Source organism: Bison bison, unplaced genomic scaffold, assembly GCF_000754665.1.
Source record: "Bison bison bison isolate TAMUID 2011002044 unplaced genomic scaffold, Bison_UMD1.0 scf7180017864180, whole genome shotgun sequence".
In the NCBI taxonomy this organism is placed as follows: Eukaryota; Metazoa; Chordata; class Mammalia; order Artiodactyla; family Bovidae; genus Bison; species Bison bison.
In genome coordinates this window covers 10,199,752-10,214,652 of record NW_011494752.1, presented here as the reverse complement: position 1 = coordinate 10,214,652, position 14,901 = coordinate 10,199,752, and the positions used below count along the sequence as shown (strand labels likewise).

At 38.2% G+C, this 14,901-nt stretch overlaps 1 protein-coding gene across 2 annotated transcripts; it reads left to right on the top strand.

Annotated features, from left to right (window-relative positions):
• Nucleotides 1-479: 479 nt before the first annotated feature.
• On the top strand, nt 480-12,740 carry ZNF624 (zinc finger protein 624). 2 transcript variants are annotated; one of them, XM_010842975.1, is made up of 7 exons: nt 491-557; nt 3,631-3,718; nt 4,196-4,283; nt 5,669-5,734; nt 7,555-7,681; nt 8,394-8,489; nt 10,319-12,740. In XM_010842975.1, the coding sequence occupies exons 5-7, from the start codon at nt 7,612-7,614 to the stop codon at nt 12,538-12,540; spliced, it is 2,388 nt and encodes a 795-aa protein (XP_010841277.1). In that variant the 5' UTR covers nt 491-557; nt 3,631-3,718; nt 4,196-4,283; nt 5,669-5,734; nt 7,555-7,611; the 3' UTR covers nt 12,541-12,740. The 2 variants fall into 2 exon arrangements, with proteins under 2 accessions (XP_010841276.1, XP_010841277.1); XM_010842974.1 differs by lacking the exon at nt 4,196-4,283 and having other exon boundaries at nt 480-557.
• Nucleotides 12,741-14,901: the final 2,161 nt, after the last annotated feature.

Sequence of the window (14,901 nt, the reverse complement as noted above, 5' to 3'; positions counted from 1 at the left end):
CTTCACGTTCACGTTTGAGGATTCCCTTGTGGCTCAGATGGTAGAGTCTGCCTGCCATGGAGGAAACCTAGGTTCCATCCCTGAGTTGGGAAGATCCTCTGGTGGAGGACACGGCAACCCACTCCAGTATTCTTGCCTAGAGAATCCCATGGACAAAGGAGCCTAGTAGGCTACAGTCCATGGGGTCGCAAGAGTCTGACATGACAGCGACTCGCACACTGTTCTCTCAGTGGCTTTATTTCTTTAGTCAAATGGAAGTGCTCAGAGGCAAGGGCTGTGTCATTCTTTGTATCACTAGTTTTAGTGCTCGATACACAGTCGTGATCTCTCAATGTGACCAAACTTCTTAGGTCCACAAACAGTCTACGATGCCAACTCCCACACCAAAGCAGAAAGGACTTGCCAAAGCAGGGCGGCGCCGCGGAGGATTCTGGGCGCCGTGGTCCCCGCCGGCTGCGCAGGCGCACTGCCGTCCGCGGCCGCTCCCGCCGCCGGCGCCATTGCTGGAAGCGCTCACGCCCTGCTCTGAGAGCGTCTTGTCCTCGGGCGGCCGCCAGGTATTAGTTGCCCTGGCGCCTGGCCGGGTCCCCCTCACCCCTCCCTCGGCGCTCGGCTCCCGGCGGCGTCGGGGGCGGGGCCGCTTCCGGTGGGGCCTCGGGCCTGGAGCTGACCCGCCCACCTCAGAGGTGGCCAGGGTCGGGCTACCTCAGAAGTCAGCGACCTGGAGGCTCTGGGAGAGGGAGCCGGGCTGGGCGGGGGCGTGACTGGACCCTCCCCTCTTCCCGCGGCTGCGCCTGGACTGAGGAAGAGTGGGCCGAGAAGGGCTTTGAGGGGAGCAGACGGGTTTGGCAGCGTGGAAGTACTGGGGTTCGATAGCGGGAACCTGACAAGTGTCCCCCTCCTGCCTTTGGGAAGCGGAGGCAGCTTTTCCTGCCGGCGCAACTTCCAGATACGCAGCACAGGTTTTTTTGAATGTTTGTTTTTGTTGCTGGGGCAACTTCAGTTCAGTTCAGTCGCTCAGTCTTGTCCGACTCTGCGACCCCGTGGACTGCAGCACGCCAGGCCTCCCTGTCCATCACCAACTCCCGGAGCTTACTCAAACTTGGAAGACCTTAGTTCCCCGACCAGAGCTTGACCTGGGCCAAGGCAGTGAAAGCCGGGAGTTCTAACCACTGGATCCCAGGGAATTCCCAGAATGCAGTATTATTAACTCTAGTCATGGTGCTGTGCGTTGCAGCCCTGGTTGCTTATTTTATTTTATTTATTTAATTTTCTTGGCCGTTTCATGCTGCTTGTAGGAACTTAGTTCCCCAACCAGGATTGGAACCCGTACCCCTGCAGTGGAAGTGCTGTGTCTTAATCACTGGATTGCCAGGGAAGTCCCTTGGACTTACTTATTTTGTACCTGGAAGTTTGTACCTTTTCACCACCTTCACCAACTTCGCAGCTACCACCCCCACCCCGCCTCCCAAACCATCAATCTGTTCTCTGTATCTGGCAGTCTAGGGTGTTTGTTTTTTTAGATTCCACATTTAAATGAGATCCTATGGTACCTAATTCACTTAATCTTTTTTAATGTGGGGTAAGTTAGTAGTCCAGTTTCATGCTTTTGCAGGTCACTGTCCAGTTTTCCCAACACTATTTTTTGAAGAGACTGTTCTTTCCCTGTTGTATATTCTTGGTTCCTTTGTTATAAATTGCCCATTTGTGTGTGGGTTTATTTCTGTACTCTAATCTTTTCCATTAATCTGCATCTTTCACAATATCATACTGTTTTCATTACTATAGCTTAGTGACATAGTTTGAAATCAGGAAGCATGATACCTCCAGCCTTGTTATTTCTCAAACTTGCTTTGGCAATTTGGGCTCTTTTGTGGTTCTGTACAAATTTAGTATTATTTGCTCAATTCTGTGAAAAATGCCTTGGGAATTTTGATGGATTTTGAATCTAATCTATAGATTACTTTAAGTAGTATGGACATTTTTAACAACGATAATTCTTCCAGGCTTTGAGCAGGAAACATCTTTCCACTTAATGTCTTCAAGTTTTCAATGTATGCAGGTCTGTCACTTTCTTGGTTAAATTCCTAAGTATTTCTTTTTTAGGCAATTGTAAATGAGATTGATTCTTAAATTTCTCTGTGGTAGTTCATTATTAGTGTATAGACGCACAACACACTTTTTTCGAAGTTGGTTTATTATTTATTTTTGGCTCTGCTGGATCTTCCTTGCTGTGCAAGTTTTTCTCTAGTGTGGCGAGCAGGGGCTACTCTCTGGTTGTGGGGCGCAGGCATCTGATTATGGTGGCTTCTCGTGGCAGAGCATAGGATCTAGGGCTCTCGGGCTTCAGTAGTTGTGGCTCCCAGGCTCTAGAACATGGGCTCAGTAGTTGTGGTGCACAGGCTTAGTTTCTCCATGATATGTGGCATCCTCCTGGATCAGGAATCAAACCTGTGTTTCGTGCATTGCCAGGTGGATTCTTTACCACTGAGCCACCAGGGAAGTCTCGGATGTGGATTCTTAGTGAAAGTATATTATACATGTAAAGGAGGGACATATTCAGCATAATTCAACATAGATCCCTTTGGGCCTCCAAAGCCCTGCTGAGTGGTGAGAATGTCAAACTGCCCAGGAAGCTCTTATTCAAAAGTAGAATTTCACAAGGTATGGAAAACTCAATTCTCTCTGTGCTCCTGCCCTTTTATATGCCTTGCAGCATCATTCCGCAACTATGCATTTGTTAAGAAAATGTTTTCAAACCTCAAGCTCTTGTTTTTAAACCAAACTCAACATCAACAAGGCCATATCTTTAACCAAAGACAAAAAGCAGAATCAGTGCCTCGGGTATCTGAACAAGATCTCTGCCACTTTGCTTCTCCACAGTGTAAAGCCTTTTTTAGGCATATAACATTTTCACTATAAGAGGACTACTGCTCAGTGCTTTGTGCACTGGATTCCACTTTGTCTTATATCGTTATTACTATCCTGCTCCTTATTGTTTGGTTTTGCCTGATATAGAAAGGATAGATAAAAGATCTATTTAAATGGGAGATTGAGAGAAGCATGTCAAGGTTTCTAATATCTTTGGAGTTGTGGTGTTCTTTTTACATGAAGCTGAGGTCTGTGAAACTGTTAGCAAATTGACTCTTCATAGGAAAGACAGGAAAAAAGAGATTATTAGATTATTTCATTGTTAGGTAAGGAGGTGATTGTGGCAAGGAAAGATTGAATTGTTTTATTTCACAACACACAGCAAGTTGATGTAATGGAAAAAGTGTGGGCATTATAAGTAGATTGATTTGGAATCCTACATGGCATTGTGTAAAATGGTTTAATTTTTCTAAGCCTCGATTTTCTCATATGTGAAATGGGAATGTAGTTTCCATTGGGTGATGTGAAGGTCATTGAGAAAGTAGTTTAAAAGCTGCTTGTACCATGTTTGATCTGCTAGCAGTGACTGCATTTAGTAGTATTAAGAGCTACACTAGTAAGAGTAGTATTCCCTCACTGATCTTGGGGATTAACTTGTAATTTTTAGAGAGGTCATACTTGTAATGTCAAGATTTCCCCTTAGTACATCTGAGATTTCCAAGGCAAGATTGGTTTTCATGGCTTATTTCTCTTTCTTAGATTTGTCTTTGCAGGACTCCCTTTTTCCAGAGAGGGGAACCCAGAGGAAGAGATTATGGCTGCTGTAGTTTTTTCAGTTGGACCTCTGGTAAGTTGGGGAAACCTCCTCTGATCTGACCTATTGTCCTGGTTTGAGAGCATGCCTACTTTTCTCAAAGTTGTGTGACTTCTCTACCTCACCCATACCCCTTTTGGTAACTGAATCAAATTGTTTGATCCATGAAAATTGGGTTCATCATAGTAAAGCTTGTAATCTATAGGGAGATTCACTATGCATATTGAAACAAATATCAAGACACCAGATCTCGCAAACAGTATATGCACTATCTTGAGATATGATAGGAAGTCTGGGAAATTTACTTATGATGTTAACTTTGTGTTGTTCCCAGGAAATTTCAGTTATTTATCCGATAGTAGAATGGAGTATTTTCCAATCGGAAAATTTTGTTTAGGAAACTGAAAAAAGAATATATGTACACATATGCGTACATACACACACCTTAATTCATAGGGACTGTTCCCCTTGTGCCCACTCTTAGTGTTCTCCTCTTTTCTACCCATTAAGAAGTGATCAAGCTTAATAGATGACATGGAGAGAAAGAAGATGTTTAAGACACAGTGCTTGGCTGTAGGGAGCTTACAGTCTCACTGAGGTAAGGCTTACAAAAGAAACAGTTACATAATTTATTTAGGTGAATGACAGTTGTTGAGCAGTATGATAAAGTTGATGAGTGATATGTAAGAAAAGAAATGGGATATTAGTATGGGCTAAATCAGTCATGGAAAGCCCAGGAAGATGGTTAGATTTAAGCTGTGACCCAATTACAAGTGGGATTTAAATTGTCATAAATTAATTGTGAGGGTACTTCAGATGAGAAGGCAAGGCTCTGAGGCAGAGAACAGTGAGTGAGCTAGTGATTCAAGATAGATAATTTGAGAAAGATAGGATTGAAATTTAGATATTTTCATGTTTCTTAGATCTTGTTTCTCTGAAGACATTTAAGTGTATACATGCATGTGTGAGTGTTTGGGTGTGTTTGAGGTGGGTAGTAATGTGATTAAAGCCGTGTTTTAGAAGTGACTTTTTAAATAGGAGAGACAGAAGAAAAGTAGTCCCAATATAATTTGTTATAGTAATGATTCATAATAACCTGTAGTGGTGATCTTTTATTCTTGATAGCAAAAATATATAACATGTAAATAGTCCTTAAGACAAATCCTTGGAAAGATAAAATGAAAATCAAAGTGTTTCACTTTATTAGTAGATCTAAAGTATTTGTCTAGTATAGGCCTGATCAAACCCATCTCTAATTATCAGAAGTTGAGCTCACATCATCATTGATTTTCTAGAAGCTGAATATTTGTATTTTTAACATAAGAACTTGGAAGAACTAAGATGACATTTTTCTCAATGAAATTTAAAAATAGTTCTGTTACCCTTAATTTTTTAAAATGGCACAAGATCCAAAATCAGTAAGTACTACTAGAAGGTATAGTAAAATTTAATTTAATTTATAAAATCAGGTCCTTATAGGTATACAGTATCTTAAGGTTTGGAAGAAAACAGTGTTGTGAGAGGTCCCTGAAATATTTCCTGAATGAGTATGGAGACATGCCCTCCAACCCCCAGGCATGGTAATGATTTTCCAACTGTAGAAAACAGGTGTTAGTAGCGTTTGAATATTATTCTTGAGTAAGATAGATAATTTTTGAGAAACAGACTTCATCCTCATAGGAAAAAGAACTATGTGGCATCTAATACCCCTTATATGTTTATTTTTGTTTTGATAGATTATTTGTTAAAGCCTTTAAAATCTATACAGTTATATCTTTTTCAGTCTTCTGTGTGTCATTGTCTCAAACAAAATGGAAGAAAGTTATGATTGGATGTTGCTATGGACCTTAATTTCATCCCTAAATAAAACAGTAGAAGAGGTGTATATACACCACATCTGCGGTGGACTGGTGGTGCTTGTTGAGGTGTGCTGTCTGTAACAGGTAGCCAGTCATGGAGTGATCTTATTCTGTGTCCCCTCAGAGTCCTCAAGTTTTCCAGCCAGAGGAAGATCTTCACCTTCAGGCAGAAGAGCCAGAATTGGTAAAGGTAATACTTTGCGTTGTATCTTAAGGGGAATGAAGTGACAGCTCCTCTTTTACTGCCCTAATTCTTAATGTTCCAATACCATTGCAGGTTCACCATGCATACCATCTTGCTTGATCGGTATAGTAACCCCAGGGCTAGTAGCAGCAATTTGACAGATTTCATTTCTCTTAGTGGTGGCAGCCCTAATTTGACAGGTGGTCTTGTTATAATTCCTGATGAAAAAGTAGCCTGTGTCACATACTTCACTTCTTGCCTACAGAGGCTCAATTATCTGATTCCATCTTATTACTGTGCAAACTGGATGTTTGCATAGGAAAAGAAGGGCAAGGGTTGATTCTCTCTCTTTATTTACTAGTCTCCAGGAATCCTCCAAAGTTGATCAATGAGTATCCTTTGAGTTTTTTAATGAAATAATAATTTTAAATATATTAGATATTTTTTAAATCCATTACAGTTATTGTTCTTATTGATGCTCAAGTCTTCCCATCTTTGGCTAGTGGGAGCCTCTTTAAGTTGTCTCCAATGTCTTACATATTGTCCTGATAGTCTTTGAGAGTTTCCTCACTTTTAATTGTGACAGAAAGTTCCAGGTCCTTGTTTCCTTTAGTGGAATCTGTAGAGGTCACAGTCTAAACTGCATAAAAGTACCTTTTTGGTTATCGTTTCTAGACCTTTTCAGTGGACAAAGCTAGGAAGTATAATGGGATATTTTCCTTAAACTACTTAATGAGTTTATACCAATATTTCCAATTCAGTTTTGAATTTCTGGAGTTTATACATAATCTCATTGATATTGAATCTATATGTTCTTTCTCCCACGTCAGATTTATTAGCTCTGAATGATACTAGTATTCTAACTTGCTTTATCCAACACTGCACACACAATGTGGGTAAATGCTGTGGCTCAGATGGTAAAGAATCTGCCTGCAGTGCAGAAGACCTGGGTTTGATCCCTGGGTAGGGAAGATTCTCCTGGAGTAGGAAATGGCAGCCCTGGACCAGTATTCTTGCTGGGGAATTCCATGGACAGAGGAGCCTGGCGGGCTACAGTCGATGGGGTGGCAAAAGAATCAGACATGACTGAGCAACTAACACACACACACAGTTACAAAATAGCTTAGCATTTCCATCACTGCCACCAGCAATAGGATTATTTGCTGAAAATGTGCTGTTTTTTACAATTCTTTTTCTCCTCAGAATATATCTCTCAAGAGATATACAGAAAAATTACTGTCTTTTAAAGATGCTCAAAATAGTTCCTCTCTGATGAATGTGTATGCTACCAGTTGATTTCATCTTACTTTTAATTTTTAGGAATTGCTTTTTTAAATTTAGTTTTTCTTTTATAATAATATAAAGTATTTGTATGGATCAAAAGTCAAATCTACAAGGCAGGAAATATTCAAGGAAATCTAGCTTCTGTTCCAGTTCTCTTCACTCTATTTCCTCCTCCCTCTAATAGGTAACCATTAAAACAATTTTATAGCTCGTTCTTTGATTTTTTTTTTTACAAGATGCCTATACGTATATTTTATAACCTGACCAAAAAAGCTCCTCAAGTTCCCATGATTTCTTATTTTTCTTTCTCAGACAGCTTATAATATTCTATAACTACAATCTGAATGATAAACTATTTATTTTATTAAGCCATATTTTATAGAATAGAACTGAAAAAAGTTGATAATATGCATAAGGCAGAATTTTAAGGAAGGAAATATTTGGGTGGAAACTGCTAGTTTTCTTCCCCAGTTTTGTATGTATTAATCTACCTAATAGGTCTAACTGTATAGTCCCCTGAGGGATCTCTGTATTTATTTCAGGAATCAGTGACATTTAAAGATGTGGCTGTAGACTTCACATTGGAAGAATGGAGGTTGATGGACCCTACACAGAGGGACCTGCATAAGGACGTGATGCTAGAGAATTATAGGAATCTTGTCTCCTTGGGTAAGGATAAGCTCTGTGCGTATGTACCTGCCACTGGACCAGATTTACTGAAGATAATAGATTCTCTAAAATACTTAACTGAATTTTGGGTTAGAATTTAAGCATTAAAATCTCAGTCTTAGGTGCATATTGTTAGGAGTTATATTGTCTCTTGCTCTTAACTCAATGGTCTGCCAATTGTAGAGTAAGAAATATGTACTTCATTGTAATCTTAGAGAGTGTTGACAGTCCCTCTGATTGAGGACTAAAGTTTTTTCCAGTCATTTCAAGAGTAAAAGTTATCAGTGCCTCTAGAAAGAATGAACAAATCTGTTTATTTTCTTTCTAAACAGATTATTTCCAAACCTAGGATTACAGTCCAGAGCTTCTTTGAGGTACCTTTGTATTTCTCTACAACACTGCTGTGCAGTAGGATATTCTCCTGTGATGGGAATTTGCTGCATCTGTGCTGTCCAGTATGACAAGCAGTAGACACTGTAGCTACTGAGAACTTGAAATCTGGCTAGTAAAATGAAAAACTGAATTTTAAATTGTATATAATTTTAACTAATTTAAATTCAGAGTTAAGTAGCCATAGGTGGCTCTTGGCAGCTGCCTTGGAGAATGCACCTCTAGAACTTCTCATAGCAACTCCACACAGGAGATAAAGAGCAGTTGACCCTGGTTCTTGCTCATAGGCACAATCAAATCCTATTCATTTTTCTCTGAGCAGGGCTTGCAATTTCCAAACCAGACATGATATCTCATTTGGAGAATGGAAAAGGACCATGGGTGGTAGTGAGAGAAATTTCAAGAACCCCCTTTTCGGGTGAGTTAATAAGAAACTGGAGGATGAGATTTATTTAAAGTCAGTAGATCTTGGATGGAGCAGAATATTTGAAATATCTGGGGGGTATCTTTGTTCAAAGCTGTCTCAGAGGAAAAGATTCTCCCCATCTCATCCTCTCTCCTTATGCCTCCCTCCTGCCTTTTCTTCCTCTCTCCCTTTTTCTCTCCTTTTCCTTCTCCCTCATCTCTGCCCTGTACTTGTAGTCCCCATCCCATCCTATTTTATTTTCTTGGGAGCATGATTTTCATAATTGTTCCTTCATTTCTTCTTCATTCTTTCAATTCTCTCCTCTCCAGTTAACTTTATATTTTTCTCATTTGTTTAACTGCTGTGTATCTGATATCTCTTCTTTCATTTTCCTGAAAGTGCTTTCTTAAGGATCATCACTGATTTCTTTTAAGCTAAACCTGTTGACTGATTATTTAACTTTCTTCACTTACAAGCCTGCTGAACCCCCCTCCACTCTTCCAAGATCTTAACTTATTGAGAATATGAATAAATCATTTGAGAATCAAAATACAGTATTTATCTATTTAACCAATATTTACCTTTTTAACTAAGATTATTTTTCTTCTACTTAAAGAACACTGTTCAATACTCTCTTTTATTCAGATATGCTGGTGTCATATTCTCTCCATTTTTCTTTTTCCCTAAAAAAAATCCTGTCACCTTAATTCATTTAGATATTTAAATCATCTAGGTTTTAGTCCTTGGGTTCTAGAGTGGTCTTTTTTGGTGACCCTGAGTTCAGACCTGTGTCTCATCCTGTGAATTCATTGAAACTTCTACTTGAGTTTTAAAATCCTCAAAACCATTTCTTTTTTCATAAAACCATTTTACTAACCACAGATTTTGATTCCATTTTTTTTTAATTTAGATGTGATTACTTGGAAATAAAAATTTTCAAGAAGTTTGAAAGTGTTTTAAAAAGTAAAATATTAAGTTTGTTTATACAAATAAATTATAAGACCACAACCACCCAGTATAATTGTTTAAGAAAATTTTGAAACTGTCAGAAATTTTCTTAAGACCCATAAAAAGGTTGCAGAACTACTCTTGATAAAAGTAATTGTCGTTATTTGTAATATTCACAACTATATTAATTTTGACTAGTTCAGCCTACTTTCTGAAAAATCAGTGTCTTCCATAAATGTTCTGTAAAAAGATACAGAAAAGAATATTTTTTAAAAAATAACATATTAATGTATAACTGAATCACTTTGCTGCACAACAGTAATTAATACAACATTGTATAATAAATAAACTGTACTTAAATAGTTAAATACAATTTTTAAAATCTAAATTGAGAGCAAAAAAAAAAAAAAAAGATACATACGAAGACTTGAAGAAGCTATTCTGACAAGGAAATGTCAGAGAAAGCCCTCTCAGAAAAGCTAGTGAACAAATAATGAGAACAAGTGGGAAGTGGTGTTGGGGGTGAATGTCTGGTTTGTGGAGTAAATGGGAATCAAGGAACTAGTTACAGCTTTTGAAGAAGCTCTCTAAAGAATTTGACTCTAAAAGGAATGGGAAAAGGAAGAAATATTTGAGAAACTTGGATTGTAGAAGGGTTACCGGGAATAAATTTTTTTTAATAGGAAGAAAACTCCTTGAATTACTGCTATGGTTCTTTGCTCAATCAGCCACCCTTAACCCTACCCCCTTCTTCCTAGAAAATAAGGCCAATTTGCAAGCAGTTAAAAACATATGTTCATTATCAATTCAAGCTTCCCTTTTGTTATCCTGTTAGTACAATCTCCTCAACCTAGGAAATAGGAGTCATTTGAGTTTTCTTTTTTTCCTCCCAGAGTTGGAGACCAAACCTACAACCAAGAATACGATACCAACAGAGGATTTTTCTAAAAAACATTTATCACAGGATGCCATTGTAGAGAAACTCACAGAGAATGGTCTATGGGACCCCATAATGGGAGGATTATGGAAATGGGGCGACAGGATACTGAGACTGCAGTATAGTCAGCAGAGTCCTGTAGGCCAAAAAACAGTTAAACACAAGAAAATCCCCACTATTCAGAAAGGCTTTGAGTTTGGAACTGTTCTTCCAGAACCAGAAGTTATCACAGAAGAGCCCCATGGCAAATACCAAACACATGATGGAAATTTTACAGAGGGTTTAGATTTGATCACAGATACCCATCTGAGGAAGGAAATTTGCAAGGATACAGAAGGCAGCAAAGTCATAAGCCCTGCCTCAGAACTCACTTTAGAGAAAAAACCCAATAAGAAAGAAAAACCCTATAAATGTAGTACATGTGAAAAGGCCTTCCGTTACAGGTCATTACTCAATCAACATCAGAGAACTCACACTAAAGAAAAACCTTATGAATGTAGTGAATGTGGGAAAATGTTCAGCCAGCCTTCTTATCTTAGTCAACATAAAAAAATTCACACTGGAGAAAAACCCTATAAATGTAGTGAATGTGGAAAGGCTTTCATTGCTTCTTCATCACTTATGGTGCATCAGAGAATTCATACTAAGGAGAAACCTTATCAATGCAATGTCTGTGGAAAATCTTTTAGCCAGTGTGCGCGCCTTAATCAACACCAGAGAATTCAAACTGGAGAGAAGCCCTATAAATGTAGTGAATGCGGGAAAGCTTTTAGTGATAAATCAAAACTTGCAAGACATCAGGAAACTCACAATGGAGAGAAACCCTACAAATGTAATGATTGTGGGAAAGCCTTTAGGAATAAGTCATATCTTAGTGTACATCAGAAGACCCATACTGAAGAGAAACCATATAAATGCAATGAGTGTGGGAAATCTTTCAAGAATACCACAATCTTTAATGTTCATCAGAGAATTCATACTGGAGAGAAGCCCTTTAGGTGTAATGAATGTGGCAAAGCCTACAGAAGTAATTCCAGTCTTATTGTGCATATCAGAACTCACACTGGGGAAAAACCCTATGAATGTAGTGAATGTGGGAAGGCATTCAATCGTATAGCAAATTTCACAGAACATCAGAGGATTCATACTGGAGAAAAACCCTATAAATGTAATGAATGCGGGAAAGCATTTATTAATTATTCATGCCTTAGTGTACACCACAGAATGCATACAGGAGAGAAACCTTATAAATGTAATGAATGTGGAAAGGCCTTCATGCGTTCTTCATCTCTAATTATACATCAGCGAATTCATACTGAGGAGAAACCTTATCTCTGTAATGAATGTGGGGAATCTTTCAGAATAAAATCACACTTAACTGTACATCAGAGGATTCATACTGGAGAGAAACCATATAAATGTACTGACTGTGAGAGGGCATTTACCAAAATGGTAAATCTCAAGGAACACCAGAAAATTCACACTGGTGTGAAACCCTACACATGCTACAACTGTGGAAAATCCTTCAGAACTAAGTCATACCTTATTGTACATCAGAGGACCCACACTGGAGAAAAACCATATAAATGTAATGAATGTGAGAAAGCTTTCACTAATACATCACAGCTTACTGTGCATCAGAGAAGGCATACTGGAGAGAAACCCTATAAATGTAATGAATGTGGGAAGGTTTTCACAAGTAACTCAGGCTTTAATACCCATCAAAGGACACATACCGGGGAGAAGCCATTTAAATGTAATGACTGTGGCAAAGCATTTAGCCAGATGGTACACGTTACAGAACATCAGAAAATCCATAGTGGAGAGAAACCCTATAAATGTGATGTCTGTGGAAAAGCCTTCAGGAGAGGTTCATACCTTACAGTTCATTGGAGGACACATACTGGAGAAAAACCTTACACGTGTAAGGAATGTGGGAAAGGTTGTATTACTCTATCACAGCTAACTCTGCACCAGAGAATTCATACTGGGGAGAGGCCCTATAGATGTGAAGAATGTGGAAAAGCCTTCAGAACTAACTCAGACTTTATTGTGCATCTGAGGATGCACACTGGAGAAAAACCCTATAAATGTAGTGAATGTGGAAAAGCCTTTAGGAGTAGCTCCAGCCTTACTGTACATCAAAGAACACATCAGAGAGAAATTCAGTTAATATAGAGAACAGCAAATCATTGTTCAGACAGTAACAAGAATCTTATAAACTGTATATTTTATGAATGTGGGAAAACATCCAGGAGCAATCACCAGAAAATACACACTGAAGAGACGCTTTATAAGAATGTAGAAAAGTAGTTGGTCATCTTAAATCTTAGAAATTATAAGAAAATTCATAATAAAAAGGGCATGTGAAAACCTTCATCCAAATTTCATATTTTATTCATTTAAAAAGTTGTCTTCAATGATTGCTTATATATATATTTATATATATATTCCTATTGGCCTGTCTATATTTCTTATGAATCTGGAGGTGCTCTTAATGTATTTGAGTTATTAATCCTTTCTCATGTGTGTTCCAAATGTTTTTCTTAACCTAGTATTTGCCTTTGTATTTTTTATATAGTAAAAGATTGTAAGTAATTCTTTATAGTAAAACATCTTTTCCTTTTTATATTCCTAATTTACTCAGTTAAAAAGACCCATGTAATCCCCAGGTTATATATAATCTCTTAGATTTGTTTCTGAGATTTTTATAATTTTATTTTTTACCTTGAGGTCTTAATCCATCTGGACTAGATGGCTGTTCATAGAAAAACAACTCCAAGTGCATTAACCTATAACAATGTTATGAACCTAAATAAATAGTACTCAGGGAAGTACATGTTAAAACAACCCATGAGATGTTACTTCCACTTTGTGGAGTTGGCAGAAATTAAGAGATATTTTGCTAGTGGAGTTTGGTAAACCATGTGCTCTTACAAAATGGTTATATTAACTTATATTTCCACTTGCAATCCAGCTATATATTTTTTAGATTTTTAAAATGTTTAAAGGCATTTTGACCCAGCAGTCTCAGTTTGAGAATTTGCTGCACAGAAATAGTAGCATCAGTGCAAAAGTATATGCATTAGTAAGGATGTTTGTTAAAGTATTATTTATAGAGACAGAGATGAAACCCAGCTGGAGACAAAGTGAATGCCAACTAATTGGGGAATGGGTGAATTAACTGTTATATAGCCATACCATGGAACAACATGAGAGTAATTTTTTAAATGAGTTATATTTACACTAGTTGACTAAAAGGTGTTTCCTCAATTTTTTGGTAAGTGCTTTATTACAGAGATGTATATATACAAAATTTCATTTTTGTTAAAGTAATGATCACATGCATTTATGTGTATATGTGTGCATGTGATTAGATGAGCATGGAAACAGGTAGCAAGAATATACACCAAGCTGTTAATATTGGTTACCTCGAAGGGAGGGAGGAAAGGAGAAGCGTAAGATAAGTGCGGGGAAAGACAAGGATAACAGAAAAATGTAAATGCAATGTGTATGGTATAAAACTACTATGTGTAAACATTTGATAACCATGAATGAAGGGATGGTCTCCAAAAAGTTAATGACATTCATTTCAGATTTTTTTTAGAATCCAGTGTTTTTTTATTTGTTTTACCTTTCTCTGTTTTTCCATATTTTTCAGTTTTTCTTTCCAGCGAGTATGTAATATTTATGTAAACATGAAAACCTATTTTTCTGTGAAGCTAATTTTTTTTTCCCTGTGGACACCTGTCATGTCCCAGGAATTACCCTGGATGCTGAGTATACCTTGGCAGGGCAGGAGTGATCATGGATCTTAAGAGCTTGGGAACTGGTTTGGATGCTGCCTAGATTCCAAAGAAATTATCCAGCATTTCACCACCACCCTTCACTCTCTCAGTTTTCATTTGAAGCAGGTAATAGAAATTTCAGGTAGATGCAAAATATATCCAAGAATATCTGGAACTTGTGTCCAGGTTATAGACCAGAAGGCTTGCAAGCCTCAGGACAAGTTCCACTTTCAACATGGCACTGAAGGAGATCACAGTGGTGAAAAGGTCTGTGTACAGCCCCACACAGCATTTCATTACTGATGTATAGAGAGGGAAACAGCCAAGGACTCCCAAGTCCATTTTAAAGTATTAGAAATACTTTCCAATACTTAGTATTGGAAATACTAAGAGAGTCGTGCAGTCAAAATGGGAACCTAGAGGCTGTAATCCTGGTCCCAGAAGGCCCTAACGGACCGTGGACCTGACCCCTGAAAAGGACAAGGCATGTAGGGCAACACTTTAATGGAGACTGAAGGAAAGTCAGATACCCTCTCACAATGTTGTGAAGGGGATCTCGGGTGAGTGATGGGAACTGTCTCCCTAAAATGAATTTGACATTGTGGTTAAAATGACTATTTTGATTGAATTTTAATAGTGAAATTTATTAACTATTACTAGATGTGTCTTTGGACAAAACGTACCACTTTCTGATTGGAAAGTTTTAAGGGTCTAACCTTGAAATACTACCCTTAAGAAACTATATTGTCAA